This window comes from Pseudochaenichthys georgianus, chromosome 7 (assembly GCF_902827115.2).
Source record: "Pseudochaenichthys georgianus chromosome 7, fPseGeo1.2, whole genome shotgun sequence".
Lineage (NCBI taxonomy): Eukaryota > Metazoa > Chordata > Actinopteri > Perciformes > Channichthyidae > Pseudochaenichthys > Pseudochaenichthys georgianus.
In genome coordinates, this window is record NC_047509.1 from 23,175,823 (window position 1) to 23,195,489 (window position 19,667).

General features: G+C 41.1%; 1 protein-coding gene across 4 annotated transcripts in view; it reads left to right on the top strand.

The window, feature by feature from the left end:
• Positions 1-4,388: 4,388 nt before the first annotated feature.
• clstn1 (calsyntenin 1) overlaps positions 4,389-19,667 on the top strand; it is a 48,297-nt gene continuing 33,018 nt past the window's right edge. For 2 of the 4 annotated variants that reach the window (XM_034086472.2, XM_034086475.2), the window contains exon 1: positions 4,390-4,684. In XM_034086472.2, the coding sequence (XP_033942363.1) occupies positions 4,603-4,684 (82 nt within the window). In that variant the 5' untranslated portion in view covers positions 4,390-4,602. Of the gene's footprint in view, positions 4,685-19,667 lie in introns of all 4 variants that reach the window. The other 2 variants (XM_034086474.2, XM_034086473.2) reach the window with 2 other exon arrangements.

Here is a 19,667-nt window from a genome sequence, read left to right on the forward strand (position 1 = left end):
ATGGTGGTCTTTTATAATCCTGAGGGCTTTCTTTAAGGTTAACCTGGTATTTTTACTCCACTACATTTATTTTAGTTACTTTACAGATTTGGATTAATGATGTGAAATATAAACAAGCCTTAAATCAGACTTTAGTTACACCTGAATGAAATTCAGTGAAGGTGATTGTCAAGTGCCAACAATCAGGCGAGATATTTGATAGTTGGTGCTTGAGAAGACTAAATATTTATCTGCAGATCCGTTTAAAGCATATTCATTACTCGTTATTCTCTAATAGTTCATTAAAGACTGTATATAATTGCTATTTTGCACATCCCTTTCAAGAGTTCAAGATTTTCTAAGATTTATTGACATATCATATACGCAATAGCGTAGTTATGCAATGAATGACAAACTTAGGTCACAGGTTCATCAACAGTGCATTACAAGACATCTATCAATGTGTGTACCTCCACCATTACACTGTCGTATTCTGCACATTTCTTTAAATAAAGCCTTATTAGTTAGCACATCCTCCTATCAGGCACTAAACTGTTTTACTCTAGATATCATTTGAGTATCTTCTTGATATTTTCTATTCTATATTTATATAATTGACCTTCTACTTTCCCACTATTTTGTATGTACTCTTAATATTTGAATGTTTTCATAAAATATAACACATTCAAAAGTGCGTTACAAAAATGAAAGACATTAAGAAAAAGGCTTTTTAAACAGTCATTAAAAAGCAACACAATCTTCCTGCATTGCAATTACTCTAAACGTGTAATAACGTGCTTTAACCAGTAGGTGGTTTGGGTTAAAAGCATAGGTTAAAAGGCTGTCAAGTTTACAGTGTTAACAAAATAAAATATACTGCTGTTTCCGGTTTAGTTTACGACGAATATTATTTTGTTATTGTTTTGATATTTGTAACACAAAAGCGATGGAAAAAATCCATAGCAACCAAAAAAAGATGGTCTTAACATGACCCAGTCGTCTAGTAGTTAATAAAAAACAATAATATCAAAACAAAATATTACTACTAACTTTATTGTGAAATTAAAACAGAACGGTAAAAGAATAGTTTCCGGTCTATTCTAAACCCGATCTCTGTAGAACTAAGACAGATGTGTAATATTTAATGCAGCCAAACCATTTATTACAATGCATTCATGTGATGACTATCAAAGAGTAAAGCAAGCACTGCTGAATAAAGTATGATTTTCTCTTTTACGAAACGTTTTTTTTCATATGGAATGCAGTTGGAGGTCAACCAATCAAAGAGCTTGAGGGCTGATCACGGGGTTCATGGTGTAGTCCCAAACGATAGCTGAAGATACACAATTCAAACCAATCAATGTTGTGTAATTAACAAGGACAATTTGGTGTTTTTTAGTCGATGAGTAGTGCAAATATCACTGTAAAATCAATCGACAGTAAGGAGAATAGGCTACTTACTTCCGGGTGTAAAATTCTCCGTTATCCAATGGGAATGGACGCTCGTAATACAAGACATGATAATTATCTTTTAAATAACGTTAACTAAAGGGAACAATCTATTTGACACAGCTGAAGCTCTGGCCTTCCTTAAAAACTAACTAATTTAATAAAAATCACAGTTGCATTACACACAATGCACTGTTTTTTGAGAACACAAATTCGTAACTAATGTAATTTTTACATTCTGACGAAAAATAAAAATAATTATGAATACAAATAAAATAAAAGAAGCCTCCCGTGAGTTACTACACGCTATAAAGTAGATTTTAAAAACGTTGTATAGAATAAAAGCTCACTGCGGGACGTTGTAGAAATGCGTGTGTGCACCACGACAAAGGAGCCTCATTCACTTTACATTGGGGTTGTTTGCGTGGTGCCGACACGCAAATGTAACAAAGTTCGTGACTCCACCACGCATTGTGGTGTTAAGGAGTCGTGGTGGAGTCACGCATTCTGGTGAGATCAGGTTGTTCTGGGACCAAGTAACAAAAAGTATCTCTTTGAAATTTAGGGTGAACTGACAATATTGCATTCTGTGTGCAGTAAGAACGTGTTGAGAATTACTGCTTAATAGAATAGTGAGACAACAATTGTTTACTACTATAGCTGCATACCAATTAAATCAACCTGACATGCACAAGTAGTAGGCCTGTGTCCGCAAACCCTCTCCAGTCAAGGAGATCACTGAAGAGCAGCCCTCAGTCACAGTCGGGTGAGATGGTCTGCAGGAAGTGACACTTGCTGATCATTCATCGATGTCTATCACCTATCCACCAATAGCCCTTCTCTTATTGTCTGCTATTGTCCCCCAGAGGAATAATAATGGCCACTGTGTCTCTTCCCATGAGAACTGGACATCTGTGAGGGAGGGGGCAATGCTTCCACTTTCTCTTGGTCAGTGTTGCCAAACTGAAAACAAACACGCATTGTACTTCAGCTTTGATGCTGCCCTGATGTCCATAGACTGTCCATGTTTATAGCACAGCACTTAATTGTGGCCTCACACTGTTTCCATTCTCTGGTATTTCTCCAGTATAATTGCAATATTGAGTCTTCACTGAGGTCTGATTGTTTGCTTTTGTTATTGCAACATTAGTATATGTTTGGGCAGTGTGTTTTTTGGCAGTCTTTCAAATGTCCTTTTTGTCATTTGCACTTTTTTATTTGTGAAAAAGTGGTTGGGGAGAGGAAAACACTAAGAACACAAAGCAAAGCTTGTCTAAGGACTCTTCTGTTCTTTATTATCATACGCACAATTACAGAGAAAAAGGTGTTGCAATGAAAATCTAAAATCTCAATCTCTCACAATACACAATAAATAGGTGTAGAAAATCATGTTAATAAAAGATAATAATCTTTAAAATAATCTGTTAAAGAAGATTTAATATACATTTGTGGCAGGGAGTAACATCTTTTCGTGACCTTTTCTAAACAAACTTTTTGATTTGTACGAAAACAAATAAAATGTCACACATGTCTGGATTTGCATGAGGAGCAGCCATATCAAGTATTGTGCAAAAAACTGATGTAAATGTAGTAAGTCACTGATTGCATCGTGTCTTCGTCTCCTCAGGGGTGCTATCCATATCTCAGGGTGTTGATTAGATAGCAGCCCCCACCTATTACAGTTCTTGTTTCCTCACATCGCATGTGTTGTGTGGTCGTACTGCATGGCCTGCATAGTTTTTAAGTCATATACATGATCACTATGATGCTTATTTTTTAAGAAATTGTAATCATAATGTCTCTTTCTCTGGGGCTGATTTGTATTAAAATGGCACCTTAGTGATAACCTTGCAGCGACATTGATGCATGGATGTACTTCATATGTTCAATTCTGATTTTGCCCCTCTGGACCAAAGGATTACACTATGTTATGGCTTCAGAACCACATAAGCATTTTCACGCATTTTAGTTTGTCACATTATAGTAGTGTCATGTTGTGGAAATATCCATTATACCATGCCTGGATTATCTAACCAGGGCCTCGAGGCAGCATGCTGTCTGGGTCCCTGCTCTGTCAGCAAGGGACTGATACCTTATATCTGGTGGTCTATAACTATTTATGACCACAGGTAGAAATAATCTACAATAAAATGTGTTTGTATTTAAACAAACAGAAACCTTACAGCATCCTTATTGGCATTAAAGCTTAATCGGAAAGTGTTTGATTCGGTCATGCACTTCACATTGTGATGATCACTGGGTGCCTGTCTCCTCACAGACCCCTTTGTAGCTCCAGAAGGCATTTGGCCCCCGCCTTCGGTCTTAGTTTAGCCGGTTGTGCTAAACTAGTTGCATGCGCTCCCACAATAACATTATTGACGTCACAAGCCATCGTTGGACACATGTTGCCTTCAGGTTCTCATTTTAAGCTTCGATTTCTGAGCACTTATGTTGTGGAGCTTACTTGAAATGGCTGTTGCTGTTTGACCGGATGAAATGGCAGGCTGAATCATACAATCTTAAAAAAAGAATAATGTTATAGTATTGATATCAAATTAAAGACATTTCACTTAAATAAGAATTGAGTTACGCAGAGAGTAATTTATACAAGCTACCCAGCAGTATGCAAAGTATAAATAGTATCAAGATACAATTAGCTGCACCATTACAAGCTTTGATAAATGAATCAATAATTCAAATCAAAACATATAATATATATTATATTGAAAATGGCCATTCTACATTATAAGTAGGCCTACTTTTAGTATTTCAAGTATATTTTAATACTTTTTTGTAAAACATTTTGATTGGAGAACCTTTACTTGAAACAAAGTATTCTTACACTCTGGTACTCCTACTTTTACTTAAGTACAAGATCTGATTCTGAGTGCTTCCTCCACCTCTGGCCAACAAGCAGACAGAATGAATCAGTGCGATTGGGACGCGTCTTCCAAATGCCCAACAGTCCCTGAACCCAGCGAGCTGCAAAACTGCGAGAGAAGCGGTGATTGAAGAGCAGAGCGGCGGCGGCGACGACGACGGCCATCTTAGAGCTACCGTGGTAACCTCATCTTCTGGATTTTATTTTTATTGTGGGAGAAACATTCCGCCTGGCTGACGTGGGAAGAAGAAGATTTTTTTTTTTAATTCGCTGTGGTTGAACTCGAAGTCGGGATGCGGGTCCGAGGGAATACACCATTTGCATCCGCTGTCGGACTGGTCCTCGGACTATTATGTGCGGTGGAGGCAGCTAAAGGTAAACTGGGATTTATCTCCCGTTGGGTTGTGTCTGCCTGTCCGTGACACACTGGGTTATTTTTGGAAACGGTCAAAATGTAACGTTTCCTCCGGTTGTTGTCAGGCGATAAGGGTTTAAAACGAACGTTAGGCGGTGCGTTGCTTCGGGATGTTCAGGAACCTGCTCAGGGATAGTCATCTCTGGAGCCGCAGCACCCCGGCGGAGCAAGTGCATCCCGCGATACTGCATAATTTTTAACCTTTTACTAATCCTCATTTACACATTGTACTATCACAGTTACTGTTATTATATATGTGTGAGATTTACTAATAAAGCGTGGAAACCCGAAATAGTCTACTTTAAAGATAAGGCCACGAAACGACCCCCTTCTGTCATTGCTTTAATCTATTTTTGGCCCATTGGTTGTCTCACTCGTTTCTTAATAATTTGACATGAGATACAAATTCACCTTCTGCAGAGTTTATACAATTATTTTTTATAACTTGCTTGTGTCTGGTACTTCCTGTACTCATCTCGTTTTTTTATATATTTATTTGAGTACTCCTGTTTTTAAGGCGAGTGATGATATGTTAAGTGAACCCGTTTTTATTCAAGATGTCGTGTTATTAAAACACAATTCATTATTCTTTACTAAGCCTAACGCTAGGTTTGGCACCGTTGTGTGGTCGCACCAGGACGGAGCTCAGTTGGCTACGCATTGCAGATCCTCTTCACCAGCCCCTGTTTTGTCGATTGGTTTAATAATTTATGTGGTGTGATCACGGGCTTAAGTAAAACACCTCTCTGTAGGTCTTGGCCTTCTTGTGATCAGAGACTATATAATAGCTGAAAGTGAAACTGCGCTTTGCTATGTCACCGATGGACTTCGTCCCACACTGAGGAGAGACATGCCTTTATTTGCTGCAGGGCGGTCCACCTCCCTCCTTTCAGCAGCTCACCCTCACTGCATGGATTTATAGACTGTGTTTTCACGTTAAACCCAATCCACTGACTCCCCAGAGCTTCCTGTTTCAGGGTGTGTAAAGGCAGGTGCATATTAGTCACTCACTGGCCATGTCAGCATGTCTGGGCAGCCACTATTGCTGGAGGCCAGTTTGTGTTCTTCAAATGTTAAACCCCGTTTTATTCCCTCTGAACCGACCATGAAAGGATATGTATACCCATAACATTTTACTGCATCTAATCCAGACATATTTGTTCCTGTTGCCATGTCAGGCAGCTGGGAATGCACAGTACCGGGAGCCTTCCATTTGTAAAGCAGTAACTTCATTTATTTCCTCATCTATCGGAAATGAAAGGCCTAAAGCAGTGAGAATCTGGCTTTGTTGTAAGTGTGTTTGAAATGTGCACCTGCTGACTTCCCAGCTCTTATCAGCACTGGAGACCTGTGAAACCACCATCTTGGTGAGGGCTTATCTTTAATGACCAAAGGTCACCAGCTTATTTTGTACGTCACCTCTTGTCACTTTCAGTCTTGGTTAAAGTTTTCATGGCTTGTTGATTATTTCTCTGTAATACAGGCCACCGTGCAGTAGGGCTGTGCGATTATGGCAAACATCATAATCACGATTATTTGGGTCAATAATTGATATCACGATTATTTTGACGATTATTCATTGACCATTTATTGAACTTTAAAACAAATAATATTTTACCAATAAACAAGATCAACAAATATGTTGGAGCGCACTTCCAAAACCATACTAAACATATATTATTAATATGATAAATAAAAATAAATTAGACCAAAATTAATTAAATCAAATATGATGCAGTGCACTGTCACAACCTACTGAAAACTCCTTAACATATAGCCAACATTTTGGTAAAACATATTCAACATATTCCACTCAGTTAAACGTTGAAGGCTGGCCAACCGTCATGGACCAGAAGTAACAGGAAATAAATGTTGAACTACAATTTAAGACCAAATAAAAATGTTTAGGCCACCATGGCAAATGCTGGTAGGGCTGCTCATGTCATCTCTTAAAGATTTTTTGCAAGAAACACCAGCCTGTTGACATGGTCTGGTTTCAGAGATGAGTGCAGGCAGGTGACAATATTGCCACCTGGACTGAAGACCCTCAGCCACGCCCCGACACATGGGGTGACGCCGGCCAATCACAAAGCTTTGATGCGTTCAAGTGCATTATTCTGGCACAGGAAGATTATGTTACAGGACATTAACGATAAAACAGAATATTGTTGTTCTATTTTTAGACACATCTCGCGATCGACTGGTTGGGCACCCCTGGGCTAGACCATAGGTCTGTTGTGGTAGCAAAGTAGTCAGCTGAAGCCACATCTCTCTCAACTTCCCCACGGCATTTGTCATATAGTGCAGGCAGCGCAGACCTGCTGAAATAATACCGAGACGGCATCGCGTAATGTTTGTCCAACGTGTTGACAAGTTGCTTAAAGCCCTGGTTGCTAACAGTGCTAACTGGGCACATATCTTTAGCGATGTGAAATGTAATGACAAAGTACTTGCAAATAGTGGAAATAGTTTTACCCTTCTTTTTAACGAGTTGCTGCTCTTGTTCTGACATCTTCGCTCGCGCTGAACACTCACAACACATGTCACTCCCACGTGGCCGAGTGGGCTTTTAGGGAGGGGCGAAAGCGCACCCAGCAAAATAATCGTATTTTGTCAATTATGCTGTTTTCATAATCGTCGCAAGCCATAATCGTAATCGCGATTAAAATACGATTAATTGCACAGCCCTACCGTGCAGCAGATAATGAATTGTGTACTCTTCAGGTTAATCCATCTGATTTTATGACTTCAGAAACAGACTGAGCTTAAGCACATTCAGGTGAATTTACCTTGCCAAGAGATGTTTTGCTGCTCAGCTGTTCGCCTACAGATATTCATCACTGATGACATGGCAACCCTTGTGGATCGGTTGGGGAAATATGTTCTTGATACACACATTTGTACCTAGCCTTTATGATTCATTACAGTGCCTGCAAGGAAATGTCAGTGTGTGTAAAACTGGTGCAAACACATATCTTCTGTGGCACACTGTTGAAGCCTCACAGAATGTTAGACTTTTAACTCTTTGGTGTTTTACCACCACTGGTAATGTTTTTCTTCTTATTTTGATAACGTTTCTTATCTCTTGTTTTCAAATTCTCACCCATCATGTCATCTTTTCCTTTTGCTGTTATGAGCAGCAGCTGCTCGGTGACTTCATGTTCTAGAGTCAAACCTTAAGTCTGCTCAAATCCATGAGCTTCCTCCAGACAAAGCCAGACAAAGGAAAAGCTGGCTGCTGGGAAGTTGCTTGGCCCATTCATCATTGAATTAAGTAATTCTAGTTGAACAAATTGGATGCCTCGCTTTTTGTGGTGCTGAGTTAACATATGCGTTCCCCTCACATTGCAGTAAAGTACACATTATAGATGCAAGTTTTCTCTTCACGTCTTCCTCATCTTGCATTCATTGGAGAAGCCTACCATTGATTCACTGAAAATCTCACGTCAGTTACGGTCAGAGCAATGTATCAGGTCAATACTTTTCATCTTAAATTGTGAAATGGACCTCTGAGGTTCCTCCCTGATAATGGCCTCATTAAAAATATTCATCATCTCTACAGTGTCTTTCTTCTTAAAAAAATGATTTCAATGATCATTATGTAAACTGATTTATGAATGTACATAACAATTTTGGGATCATTTTAATGCCTTTTCAGAGGCTTTTCCACCAATGCAAGTGGCCATCAGTGACATACTCGAACATACATTATTGATATTAGCCTTCAAAAACCAATATTGCTTGAAACCTTTTGTCTGGCTTATGAAAAGCATAACGCAACACTGCTACATCTATTGATTAAAGGATTCTAGTACCAAAATGTAAGATTAACCCCATCAAAATGTCAGCCATTTTGAATTTGTTGTAGACAATCAGATCCCCCAATTTAAACCATTAACCTCCCAACAATCTGTGTTATGCAAGTCATTTTGCTATGTTATGGCAAACAGAAACTATGTGGATGCACACAGCTGACAATGTCTGCATTGTTCCACTCTTCCATGCAGATCCTCTAACACTGTTGTATGCCATCATTGAGTGCCAGTTTACAGACTTATATCTCCTCAGAAATAACATCACTAAATATCAACGGGGTGAGAAGGGAATGATAGAGTTGGGTTCAGAAGCATTCCTTCGTACATGCCTTTTGTTATCCGGTTTAGCAAAACAGAACATGTCAACAGTGCATCAGTGGTTTTGATAGATAGGAACCATTTCATTTTATGTTAAAGGAATGGTATGCTCATGACACTCATTTTTTAAAAATTATCATCCGATAAAACAGACCAGTCTCTGCCAGTCTCTCTTTTTTTTTTTTAATCCGATGACATTATCAGTGATTTTAAACTGATTATATACCGAAATAACATCAACACTGTGGGCGCCGCCATTTCCCGGACGTGACGTAATCCATGCGTTTGGTTTTTGAAGACACGTTGATCTCCATGTTATTTACTGTAGTTTCTCTCTTCAAATATGCCTCACTGTATCGCGAAATATTGCCATAATTCGGATAGGAACAATCCACGGAATGCTCGGTTCCATCTGTTGCCAAAAGGTAAGCATAAGAAGTACATTCGGAGGCAGTGGCTAGCGAAATGTGGCCGGCCCGAACCGAGAGATTTACAGGCTCATGTATGCAGCGAACATTTCACATTTCCGGACGACTACTCTGAGAGTATGATCAAACATAACATGGGATTTAAAGAACAACCATTACTCAATGGAGATGCAGTACCATCGGTCTTTCTGGTGTCATCACCGACCAGGACACCAGTTCGGCCAGTTGAGAAATCGCCCTCTGCAAGTGTGAAGCGACGGAAGAGCAGAAGTAGTGCTCGGAGTAAGAATAAGGTATGTTATAGCGCATTTCCATTGCAGCGGCTAGCCCCGTTTTAACGTCCAGGCCAGGACAGTTTTTGGTGGCCTTTCCATATAGCGTAGTACCGGCTAGTGTGTATTTTACCCCAGTTTTTTCCGGCCCCATAAAATCGTGATTCTATGGCCAGGGACAACGAAGCTGAGTATGCTAAACTAGAGAGGGAATCGCTAGCAAGGGTGGTACTACATGCATACATATAGTATCTTATATCATCTTCCCATTATACACACATGCATTTCCAAACATTTGGACTACCTATGTTGCAAATGTATTATCTTTTCAATTTACACACGGCATCTATTGCACGTCTGTCCGTCCTGGGAGAGGGATCCCTCCTCTGTTGCTCTCCCTGAGGTTTCTCCCATGTTCCCTTTAAACTGTGGGTTTTCTTCGGAAGTTTTTCCTTGTACGATGTGAGGGTCTTAGGACAGAGGGTGTCGTATTGTCATACTGATATGTATGGATGAATTCCCCCATCCAATCTCTTCACATTGGTCAAAACTTGTTCCTCTGCTGACGAGTCCGAACTGAAATACTCCACCATATTTCCGTGTGTTGACAAAGTGAATGCATGGATGACGTCACGACCATCACGTGACTACTGAAAATGGCAAACATGGCGGCGGCCAGACGGAATATACAGGTCTTGATAAAAAAGAGCTATAAAATCATTATTTACCGGGGAATATCGCTGATTTTTTTCAGGGTATGGTTTAAACATAACGTTTCACTAAATACTGAAGTTTTGATTAATTATCTAATGAGTGGACCATTCCTTTAAGTGATGTGCTCTGTATTCCACAGTGTCGGTCACTACAAGATTCATGGCTTTATCACAATCAGTCATTGGACATATCAAAAGGACTCGGAGCGCACCATTTGCAACATCACTTTATTGCTTTCTTGGTTCTTATTGATGGCAGCTTTGATTTTGGAAGAATACCTCAAGTCAGCCGATATAACTGGTTTGTTCAAAGATTAATTTAGCAGAATTTCTAGTAAGCAGACCCTTGTCAGTAAGTGATGGCATTTAAATAGACCTCAAAATCTTCTATGATACAAGATTTCTGATTCACAATTTGACTCTTGGGGTCATTGCGTATGTTTACACTTAGTTTAAAGGTGGGGTAGGTAAGTTTCAGAAACCGGCTCGAGATACACTTTTTGTTATATTCCATGGAATGCTCTTAACATCCTGATAGCAATGAATATCTTAAGTGCTTTGACAAAAAAATCCATAAAAATGTTTTCATCTGTAGAAGCCGTAATACTGTAAAAAGTACAACCAATCCGTTTAGCCGGGCGCCTTCCATCGGGGCACAAACTTATCTCGTGCCCTCATTGGTCATGTGCGCGTTCGTGTGTGTTGGAGGAGGGGCTCTATAAGGAAGTGGCAGATTTTCTCCGGTTGTGTATTTTCAAATTCTAGCGATCTCGAGCCGGTTTCTCAAACTTACCTACCCCACCTTTAACTGACATCTGTTATGTATTTGATTAGATGTTGTTTTGAAAAACAGACAACCAGGACTTAGAAATGAAATAACTTTGCATTAATAAATTGATCCAAACATTTCACCCTGTATTTTCCTGAATTACAGTTTGCTTGCCCCACACAGAGGCCCTGTTCCTACTGTTTAACTCTTACATTATTGCAGTATTTATTCAGAGATTTCTCAGAGGAACAAAGGGCTTTTAGGGCCAGACTTCAGAGGTCGGGATGTTGACTAAGCACATCACAATGTGTTCACTGTTCGGAGGATTGCGACTGAAGCCCCTCAAGAATGTGTATATGAGATAATCCCCGAAAGTGCTAATTTGTTGAAGCATTTCGTTTTGGTAATTTGCCACTTAGTGCTGGACAGATGAGGCCATGAGAATACTGGACTCAATTCGGGTCGGTGGTGACTTTCCTCTCATCGGTGCCTTCGCGGACTGAATGGAGTCAGTGAACTGTCAAGAATGGGTCATTCAGTTGTGAATATTAAGTTGTGTTAGCCACCAGGAAAAGGGATAGCATTCACATGAGCCTCTGGTAAAGCAAAAGCGTAATTCAGATATGAAAAAAACAATATGAGAAATAATCAGAATCCAGGATTTTAATGAGTCCATCCACATTTTGTATGGATTAGTTAAAACGTCCTTAATCAAGTTTTGTCAATTGCATCAGAATATTTTGAAGGTATTGCAATAAACCATCCAAATTCACAAGAAAGTCATTTTGGTTTTATTTGTATTACTGAGTGTAACAAATACTGGAGCAAACCGGTTTTAAACATGGCTGTGTTACCTGCTCCCTTAAGTCTCATTGTTTCCAGGTAAATACTGGCACTGCAGAGGGATTCACATTTGGGTGTTCCAAGCATGCAATGATACATGCTCCCTGGGAAACGGGTAACCAAAGAGCGCATTACCTGCAGCAGCAGGTCAGCTGCACCCTGCGCAGAGCTCTACCCGTCTCACTCTCACTTCTGCGCTCTCACTGGCTCTTTTGTGCGGCTCCTACAGAGAGGTGATTGAGTTGCATTCGAGGCTCTGCGTCTCCCAACCCCCTCTTCAGAGGAGCACCACTGCCGTAAAGAGGGTGTGTTCGTTCTGTTGGGCATTGGAGACTGCCTATAGAGGACAAACAAATGTTGTTGCCTGGCAGGGAAACTGAGAGGCTCTCCTGTCTGTGTGAGCAGGGTGTTTGGGGAGTGAGGGCCCCTGAGGTCTGGGTTTCCTTTTAAAAGGGTCCGTAGAACAGTCCCCAGTCTGTGATGGAGGTGGCTTGCGTCAACAAGCTGAGGAGCTTGTAAAGACAAACAGAGAAGTGTGCCGTCTGTTTCAGACCGTGAGCAAATTGTCCATTGATTATTCCCGAGCCACAGAGTTAAGAGAGCCACTCGCCAGCATGATTGAAGTCATTGCTTTAATCAGATTTGCATTCATCTCATACGTTGACCCGCTTGGCTGCAGCTTCGGTTGTTCTCTGTTTGATACTCCTGAAGCTGCCTTCTAAACAACCATGAAGAGGCCCTGTGGTGGAGGTTGAAAGCTCTCCTTCTGGCAAGCAGAGATTTTGAGCAGTTAGTCCACAGCTGTAATTGCCTTCTGCTCTCACACTCTGAGTCACTTGATGTCGGTGCATTTTGCATATTTCTCTGTATTTGTTTTTTGTCATGGAGCTGTTCAAATTCTTCAAGTTTTTTGTGCTTTCCTCCTGAAACTCCTCAATGTCTGACTATCACCTGAGCACAGGCACTGCTTTCTCGCTTCCCAGTATTCTTCTGTAGCTTATGGGACAAATGTGAAAAAATATTGTGGCAACAGAGAGGCTTTATTTAGTCTCAAACAAAGACAAAATGACAGCTTGTAGTAGACCATGCTGCCACTCATGTTACCTGTAATTGGCAGGTTTTGCTAATAATCTTTTAAGTTATTTATAGGGATGCACGATAATTATCGGGCCGATATTAGGAATTATGACGTCATCCCGATAAACCCGATAACAGTATTAATAGCCCCGATAATATACAATATATTTTTTGGGTAAAAAAAAAGAAAACAATACTGCGGTGTGGGTGGATTGGGATGAGGGGCGCTTGTTTTTCACTCGGCTCCTGCCGTTTTGCCAGTACTGTGGTATTAGTGGTTTAGGAAGAGGGGAGTTCTTCACAAATCCAGCGCTCCCTAATACTTCGAACCTGATCAGTCACCTGAAACATCGCCATCGCTACGATGGTGTGTTAATAGCGTACGAAGACAATAATACAATACTGTGTGTGTGTGTGTGTGTGTGTGTGTGTGTGTGTGTGTGTGTGTGTGTGTGTGTGTGTGTGTGTGTGTGTGTGTGTGTGTGTGTGTGTGTGTGTGTGTGTGTGTGTGTGTGTGTGTGTGTGTGTGTGTGTGTGTGTGTGTGTGTGTGTGTGTGTGTGTGTGTGTGTGTGTGTGTGTGTGTGTGTGTGTGTGTGTGTGTAAATTCAAGGCATATGCTCGAACCGGAGCTGCCTGGAAGCTGCAATCATGTTCATGTATCCGTGCTGAGTGTGCTGACTTTTCGTACAATGTCCCACTGTCTGGCTTCCTGCATAAAGTCAAGTGCTCGGCGCAGTTGTGGCGAAATGTCGCTCCTCTGTTTTCATTTAAACAGCTCCTTCTATCCGTTAGCGCAGCTAGCTAGCACCAGATGCTAACAACAACAATGCACGTAAGGTCTCTCTCGCTCGCTCGGGCCACACATACACACACCCTCCCGGTCCTCCAGATGGCAAGTCGGTGCCTGCCGGTGAGCGTGGAAGTGTGGTCTGCCACAAGCGGGCGGCTGGAGCGGGGCTGTCAGCATCAGCTTGTAGATGGTATTTTAAAGTCGATGCGCTCTGAAACTACGGGGCGGACAAGGAAAAAAAATACACATGCGTTAAAATAATTAGTGGCGTATTTTTGTTTTTAATTATTATCGGTATCGGTCTTGAGAAGCAGGAAGTTATCGGTATCGGTATCGGTTTCAAAAAACCAATATCGTGCATCCCTAGTTATTTATATAATTTCGGGTAATCAAACATTTGCAGAGAGTAAACTGGTTATGCAGTATTATTAATCAAAGTTAAACACATGCACCAGCTGCTCAGTTTGTGATTCATGTACAGGCTAACATTTTCACACTGTTTTCAGGCAGTATGATGTTTAGTAGAAATTACGGACTAAAATGTATTATCTGAAATCTCTATAGACATCAACACGTAAATCACCAGGTAATAAAACGGTTGCAAATACCAACTTGAATTATTGCACTTAAAAGTGAAGTGTTGCTCAGTAGCTGATCCGCCTTAGAGTGGGCTGCAGCTTCACATTTGCATGTAATCAAACATGATAAAGGTTTGCAGGCTGTCAGACATTAAAGGTTAAATATTAGCTAAATCGATGAAGCAGATCTCCTCAACCCATCACACCTGACACTTGGCTGCACCATCATGATTACACAACATGCCCTCAGAGGTTCCCAGGCATTATCAGGCTTCATCTGATAATTACAGAGCGATCATCTGCTGCAGTGATGCTGCTACAATCTGTACAGCTGTGGTTTAGCTCTCTGGCTCTCCCAGGGTGACCAGTATCCTGTGAACAGTCTGCTATCATTGTATTTGGTTAAGCCCATGGCCATAGTGAGGGTTTACAGTACACATGCAAAGCTTTTAACAAGCGTTGTGGAGGCAGGCTGATTTAATTTCCCCTCCATGAAGAGGAGACATCACAGCAATAGCATAGAGTGAGTGTGTACCGGCTTCCTGTTGAACCTCAGGATTAGCAGGACCTATTGTGGTACTCAAATTCTCGCAGGAAGTGTTTCATCACGGTTAATAGGTCAAACTGTAAGAGTTACACATCAATAAAAGAGCTGGGCAACCATATAGGTGCTTTGTCTTTGTGTCCATGTTGAATGGTCAGTGGGGTCACCCGGTTCTCTGTGGGTCATGAGAGAAGTCGTCCATGGCATATCACTGGGAGCCCTGTGCAGACAATATTAACTTGGGAGTTTTATAGTTTATATTTTTTTGTATATCATTTATGGTCAATATTTGGGGGAAAACTCACAAAAAATGTTTCTATGAAGAGAAGTGAGGCCTATTTAGCCTAAAGACAAGACTATGTATTGTCCCTGTTTGTAAATCAGTTGCAAGACTAGCACAAAAGTTGCAGTGCTACATTAATTAAACTGGAAAAAACATTGTATGAAGGAAGACATTTCGGCTTGGTTTAGTTTGGAGTGGGGTTGTTTATTGCAAAGGATATGGTTAAAATAAAGTACAAAAAAATACAACAACAATCAGGAGGATCATAATTGTGGAAATGACATTAAAATATTAATGGTAAGATGATAAAGCAAGTAGCTTTCCCCACTTTAAAGTAAACCCTCACTCAGTTGCCACTGTATTAGGTACACTGTACATTTATATTAACAAAGGTAGACCAATGCCCTTTTCCTATGTCTAAGTGCACGTTTCCATGACTGCCAATCATCAAATGAAAAAACAGATTATTGCAGGATTGTTGTATTAGTCTGTATAGTTTAACTATGTGAACCTGATCAACTGGTAACTTGGCGTTAATTGATATCAGGACAGATGATAATGATATTTCCTAGGGATGCACGATATTGGTTTTTTGAAATCGATACCGATAACTTCCTGCTTCTCAAGACCGATACCGATAATAAAAAAAAATGTACGCCACTAATTATTTTAACGCGATTAACGCATGTGTATTTTTTTTCCTTGGCCGCCCCGTAGTTTCAGAGCGCATCGAGTTTAAAATACCATCTACAAGCTGATGCTGACAGCCCCGCTCCTGCCGCCCGCTTGTGGCAGACCACACTTCCACGCTCACCGGCAGGCACCGACTGGCCATCTGGAGGACCGGGAGGGTGTGTGTATGTGTGGCCAGAGTGAGCGAGAGAGAGACCTTACGTGCATTGTTGTTGTTAGCATCTGGTGCTAGCTAGCTGCGCTAACGGATATAAGGAGCTGTTTAAAAGAAAAAAGAGGAACGACATTTTGCCACAACTGCGCCGATAGACATTCTAACTCATTTCGTTGTTACATGCTCATCGTCAGATAATATGCATAATGAAAACTTGGCAGTATAATTTGCTTTGTTTGATGTCTTGCTAGTCACTTGACCTTGTCATTGAATGAAGTAGACCAGGGGTCGGCAACCTTTTTGATATGAAGTGCCATTTTTAAAATAAAACATTTATCAGCGTGCCAACGAATGTGAATTATCAACGGGGGGTGAGGAGCTCGACGCTCGTGAACTGTCAACAGGAGGGCGGGGGGAGCCTCGCTGCGGGGAAGCAGTGTGTGGACCTGTCAGCGCAACTTACATGATTCCGAATTTAACAAACACATTTAAATAATTGGTTTAAACGGCATAATAATAAGGACGATCGTCCGTTCCGTGATTCTCCAGAACACACAGATGGCCAGTCCGCCCCTTTTGTAGCATATTATTTTGATGAGATGAGCAGATCGCCACTGGGCTTTCAACTAAAGACACGCAAAAACTGCGGCATTTGTACAGCTCCTTATGGGTAGCCTACTGCAATTTGTGAAGTGTGGTGAAACCATCAGCACTGCACCATGGAGGAAAGCGGCAGAAAGTCGCCCCTACACACGGCGGCGTGCGTTGTCGCTTGGCACTGGGCGTGTCTTGAGCTTGGGGAGTTTACGCGACCAACAACCAATCACATGAATCTCTCCTGTCAATTGCATAAAAGGTTTTACATGTCACACTTTATATGATGAACATTTATGACATTAATGTCTATGGTGCTATTTTACGCAACATTCCATGCTGGCTAAATACTGTCTATGCCTGCTAGCTGTCCATTCAAACGAAGTACACTGGATATAAACTCCCCAAACAGGCGAAAACCTACCAGTTTCACCCACTGTCTCTGCCACCTCCCTCCATGCCTGGCTCCTCCGGTTTGTATCCCGGTAGGTGAACTGATCATAAAGCACCGGGTGATTCCCTACCGCTACGATTATTTTCTCCTCCATTTTTTGGCATATGAGGAAATGAACTGCGGTCTGGCTCTCCCAGCATACATGCGGTTTGATTGGCTAGCGCTTGTACTGGCAGATTTGCATAAGCGGGATTTGATTGGCTGACGCCATGCCTGGCTCCTCCGGTTTGTATCCCGATAGGTGAACTGATCATAAAGCACCGGATGATTCCCTACCGCTACCATTATGGGATTAAGTGTCAGTGGCTTTATTTGCTGCGTAACAGGATTTCATACCACATACTGTAGTGTGTTGCCAGGCCAGCCGTCTGTGCTAGTGCAGTAAGGGCTTGATGTGTATGTGCGTGTGATGTTGTCTGCAGCTTCTGTCACATCAATCATTTCTTAAAAGCATCTGAAATTATTTTGTTGTGACTTCATTTGTTTGGTAGTGGATACAGTATATGAAGAGTTTGGTTCCAAAACGCGATAAACGCCACTTTTGAAAAGAATTAGTTCCCGCCGAAATCAGTATTGTATTTGGTCGGTATTGAAAAGTCAACATTCAATTTTCCGCAAAACGCGATATCCGCCGTGTTATTCTGTCCTGTTTTCTCACTTTCTTTCCAAACTGCGACAAACGCCAGTCTCCCTTCTCTACAGAATGCGATACATCCGCTCAACCAATCACAGCGCACCATTCCACGCACCTCAACCAATCACAGAGCATTCCACGCAGTGTAAACAATAATGCCGGCACCCTGAATGTACCGGCTTTCGTCAAACAATAAAAACATGAATATTTTTTACGGCATTGATGAACCTGTGGTGGTTTCTGCGGTGGGGAAGAAACGCAAGCCATCGAAATGTAATCATGTACGTGAGGAGATTAAGAAAATGAGACACTCGGGAGGAGAAAAAATGCCGGCTGTCGCTTGTTATCATTCTCATACAAAAGCAAACTTCTGTCACGCAGACACATTGACCCCAGGGGATCTATTAAAAAAACGTTCAGTGTTTTTACTCTGGATCTACTAAAAATCGAGCAGGATCAAGTCCTTTTGCAGCTGATCACTGTCAAAAAAGTTCAGCGGAGACGTCCAAAGGTTGTCAACAGCGATATGCAGAAGGATAGGGAGGTCACTAATGAATATCATTTGCTGACCGAAGATCATCCCACACAAATTCCTGTCTGCAAGGCCACCTTTTGCAGCGTTTTGGGTGAGTTTAATTTTGAATTACGAATTACATTATTCATACAGGACTGCCTGCTCTTAAAACGTGTGGATCATTAAACGACGCTATGTTGATGTGATAGGCTGGACTACACAGGCTAGATAATGACAGCTTAATTCACAACAAGCACATCACTGGCTTTTCAATGCAGACTGATGTGTAGCCTAGGTTATATCATGAAGTGAACAAGGCACAATTAAGCTTTTCTTTTGAATCTTTAATGTTTAAGTTTCTTGCTATTTTTTCGTTTGTTTTCATGTTGTAGCCTACTTAAGGAATTAGTATCACTTAGCCTATAGCTGTCTGATGTATTGCTTGGGCACAAATGTCCTAGCCTAGTTGGCTGGTCATCTGCCATTGTTATTTGATAAATATGCCTACTGCAAGATTAATTAATGTAGAAAAGTAGGCAGTAGCCTAAGTAGGTACTTACACACACAATACATAGGCTACATAAATAGGACTATCAGGCTATAGGTTTGCATTTAAAATGTATGAATAACTGCTATTTAGTTGTCTGATGCACTGCTTAATCACAAATGCCCTTCTTGGCCATGTCATCTGTCATTGTGAATGGATACTGTGAATTAATAAATGAAGCAATGGATGACATAATTAATTAATAGATAGATAGATAAATAAATATATAGATGAATACATACATACACACATACATACTACAAACACACCTACATACATACAAACAAAATGTAATTTTTCTGTCATTGCAGGTATTGGCAAGGATCGTGTGTCTCGAGTGGCACGGTATTATGCACTCAACGCTACAGCCAGACCAGAACTCAGGGGTGGTGCTCGTAAGGTGGCAGAAAATGATGCCAAGAAGCAGCATGTGATGGATCACATCAAAACGTTTACATGTAGGGCTAGCCATTATGGAAGAAGGGGAGCACCTGGCCGGAAATACCTACCCTGTGACCTCAGTGTGAAAAGAATGCACGAGCTATTCGACCAACAAAACCATGATGTAGTCAGCTACTCCCTGTATTACACTGTGTTTCGACTTCGAAAGAAGGACACCATTCTTATGCCAGAGGAATACTACCAGATTTTGCGCAGTCATGGCAATGTACACGTCTATGGTCAAGACTGGGAGGCTTATGATTTCAAAACAGAAACACAGGCTTTTGTAAAGTCACAGAAGTCATTTAAGCTAAGTGAAGCAAGAATTCAGGAAGGAGAAACTAGGATTCAAGGCTGTGTATAGCGGTGAATACTGCTACCACTCAGTGTTGAAGAGAGGAAAGAAGTGGGCAAACTTCAAGCCAAGTCAGCTTCCCAAAGAAAGCACAGTGAAAGAAGAAAAAAGGAAGGATGTCCTGAA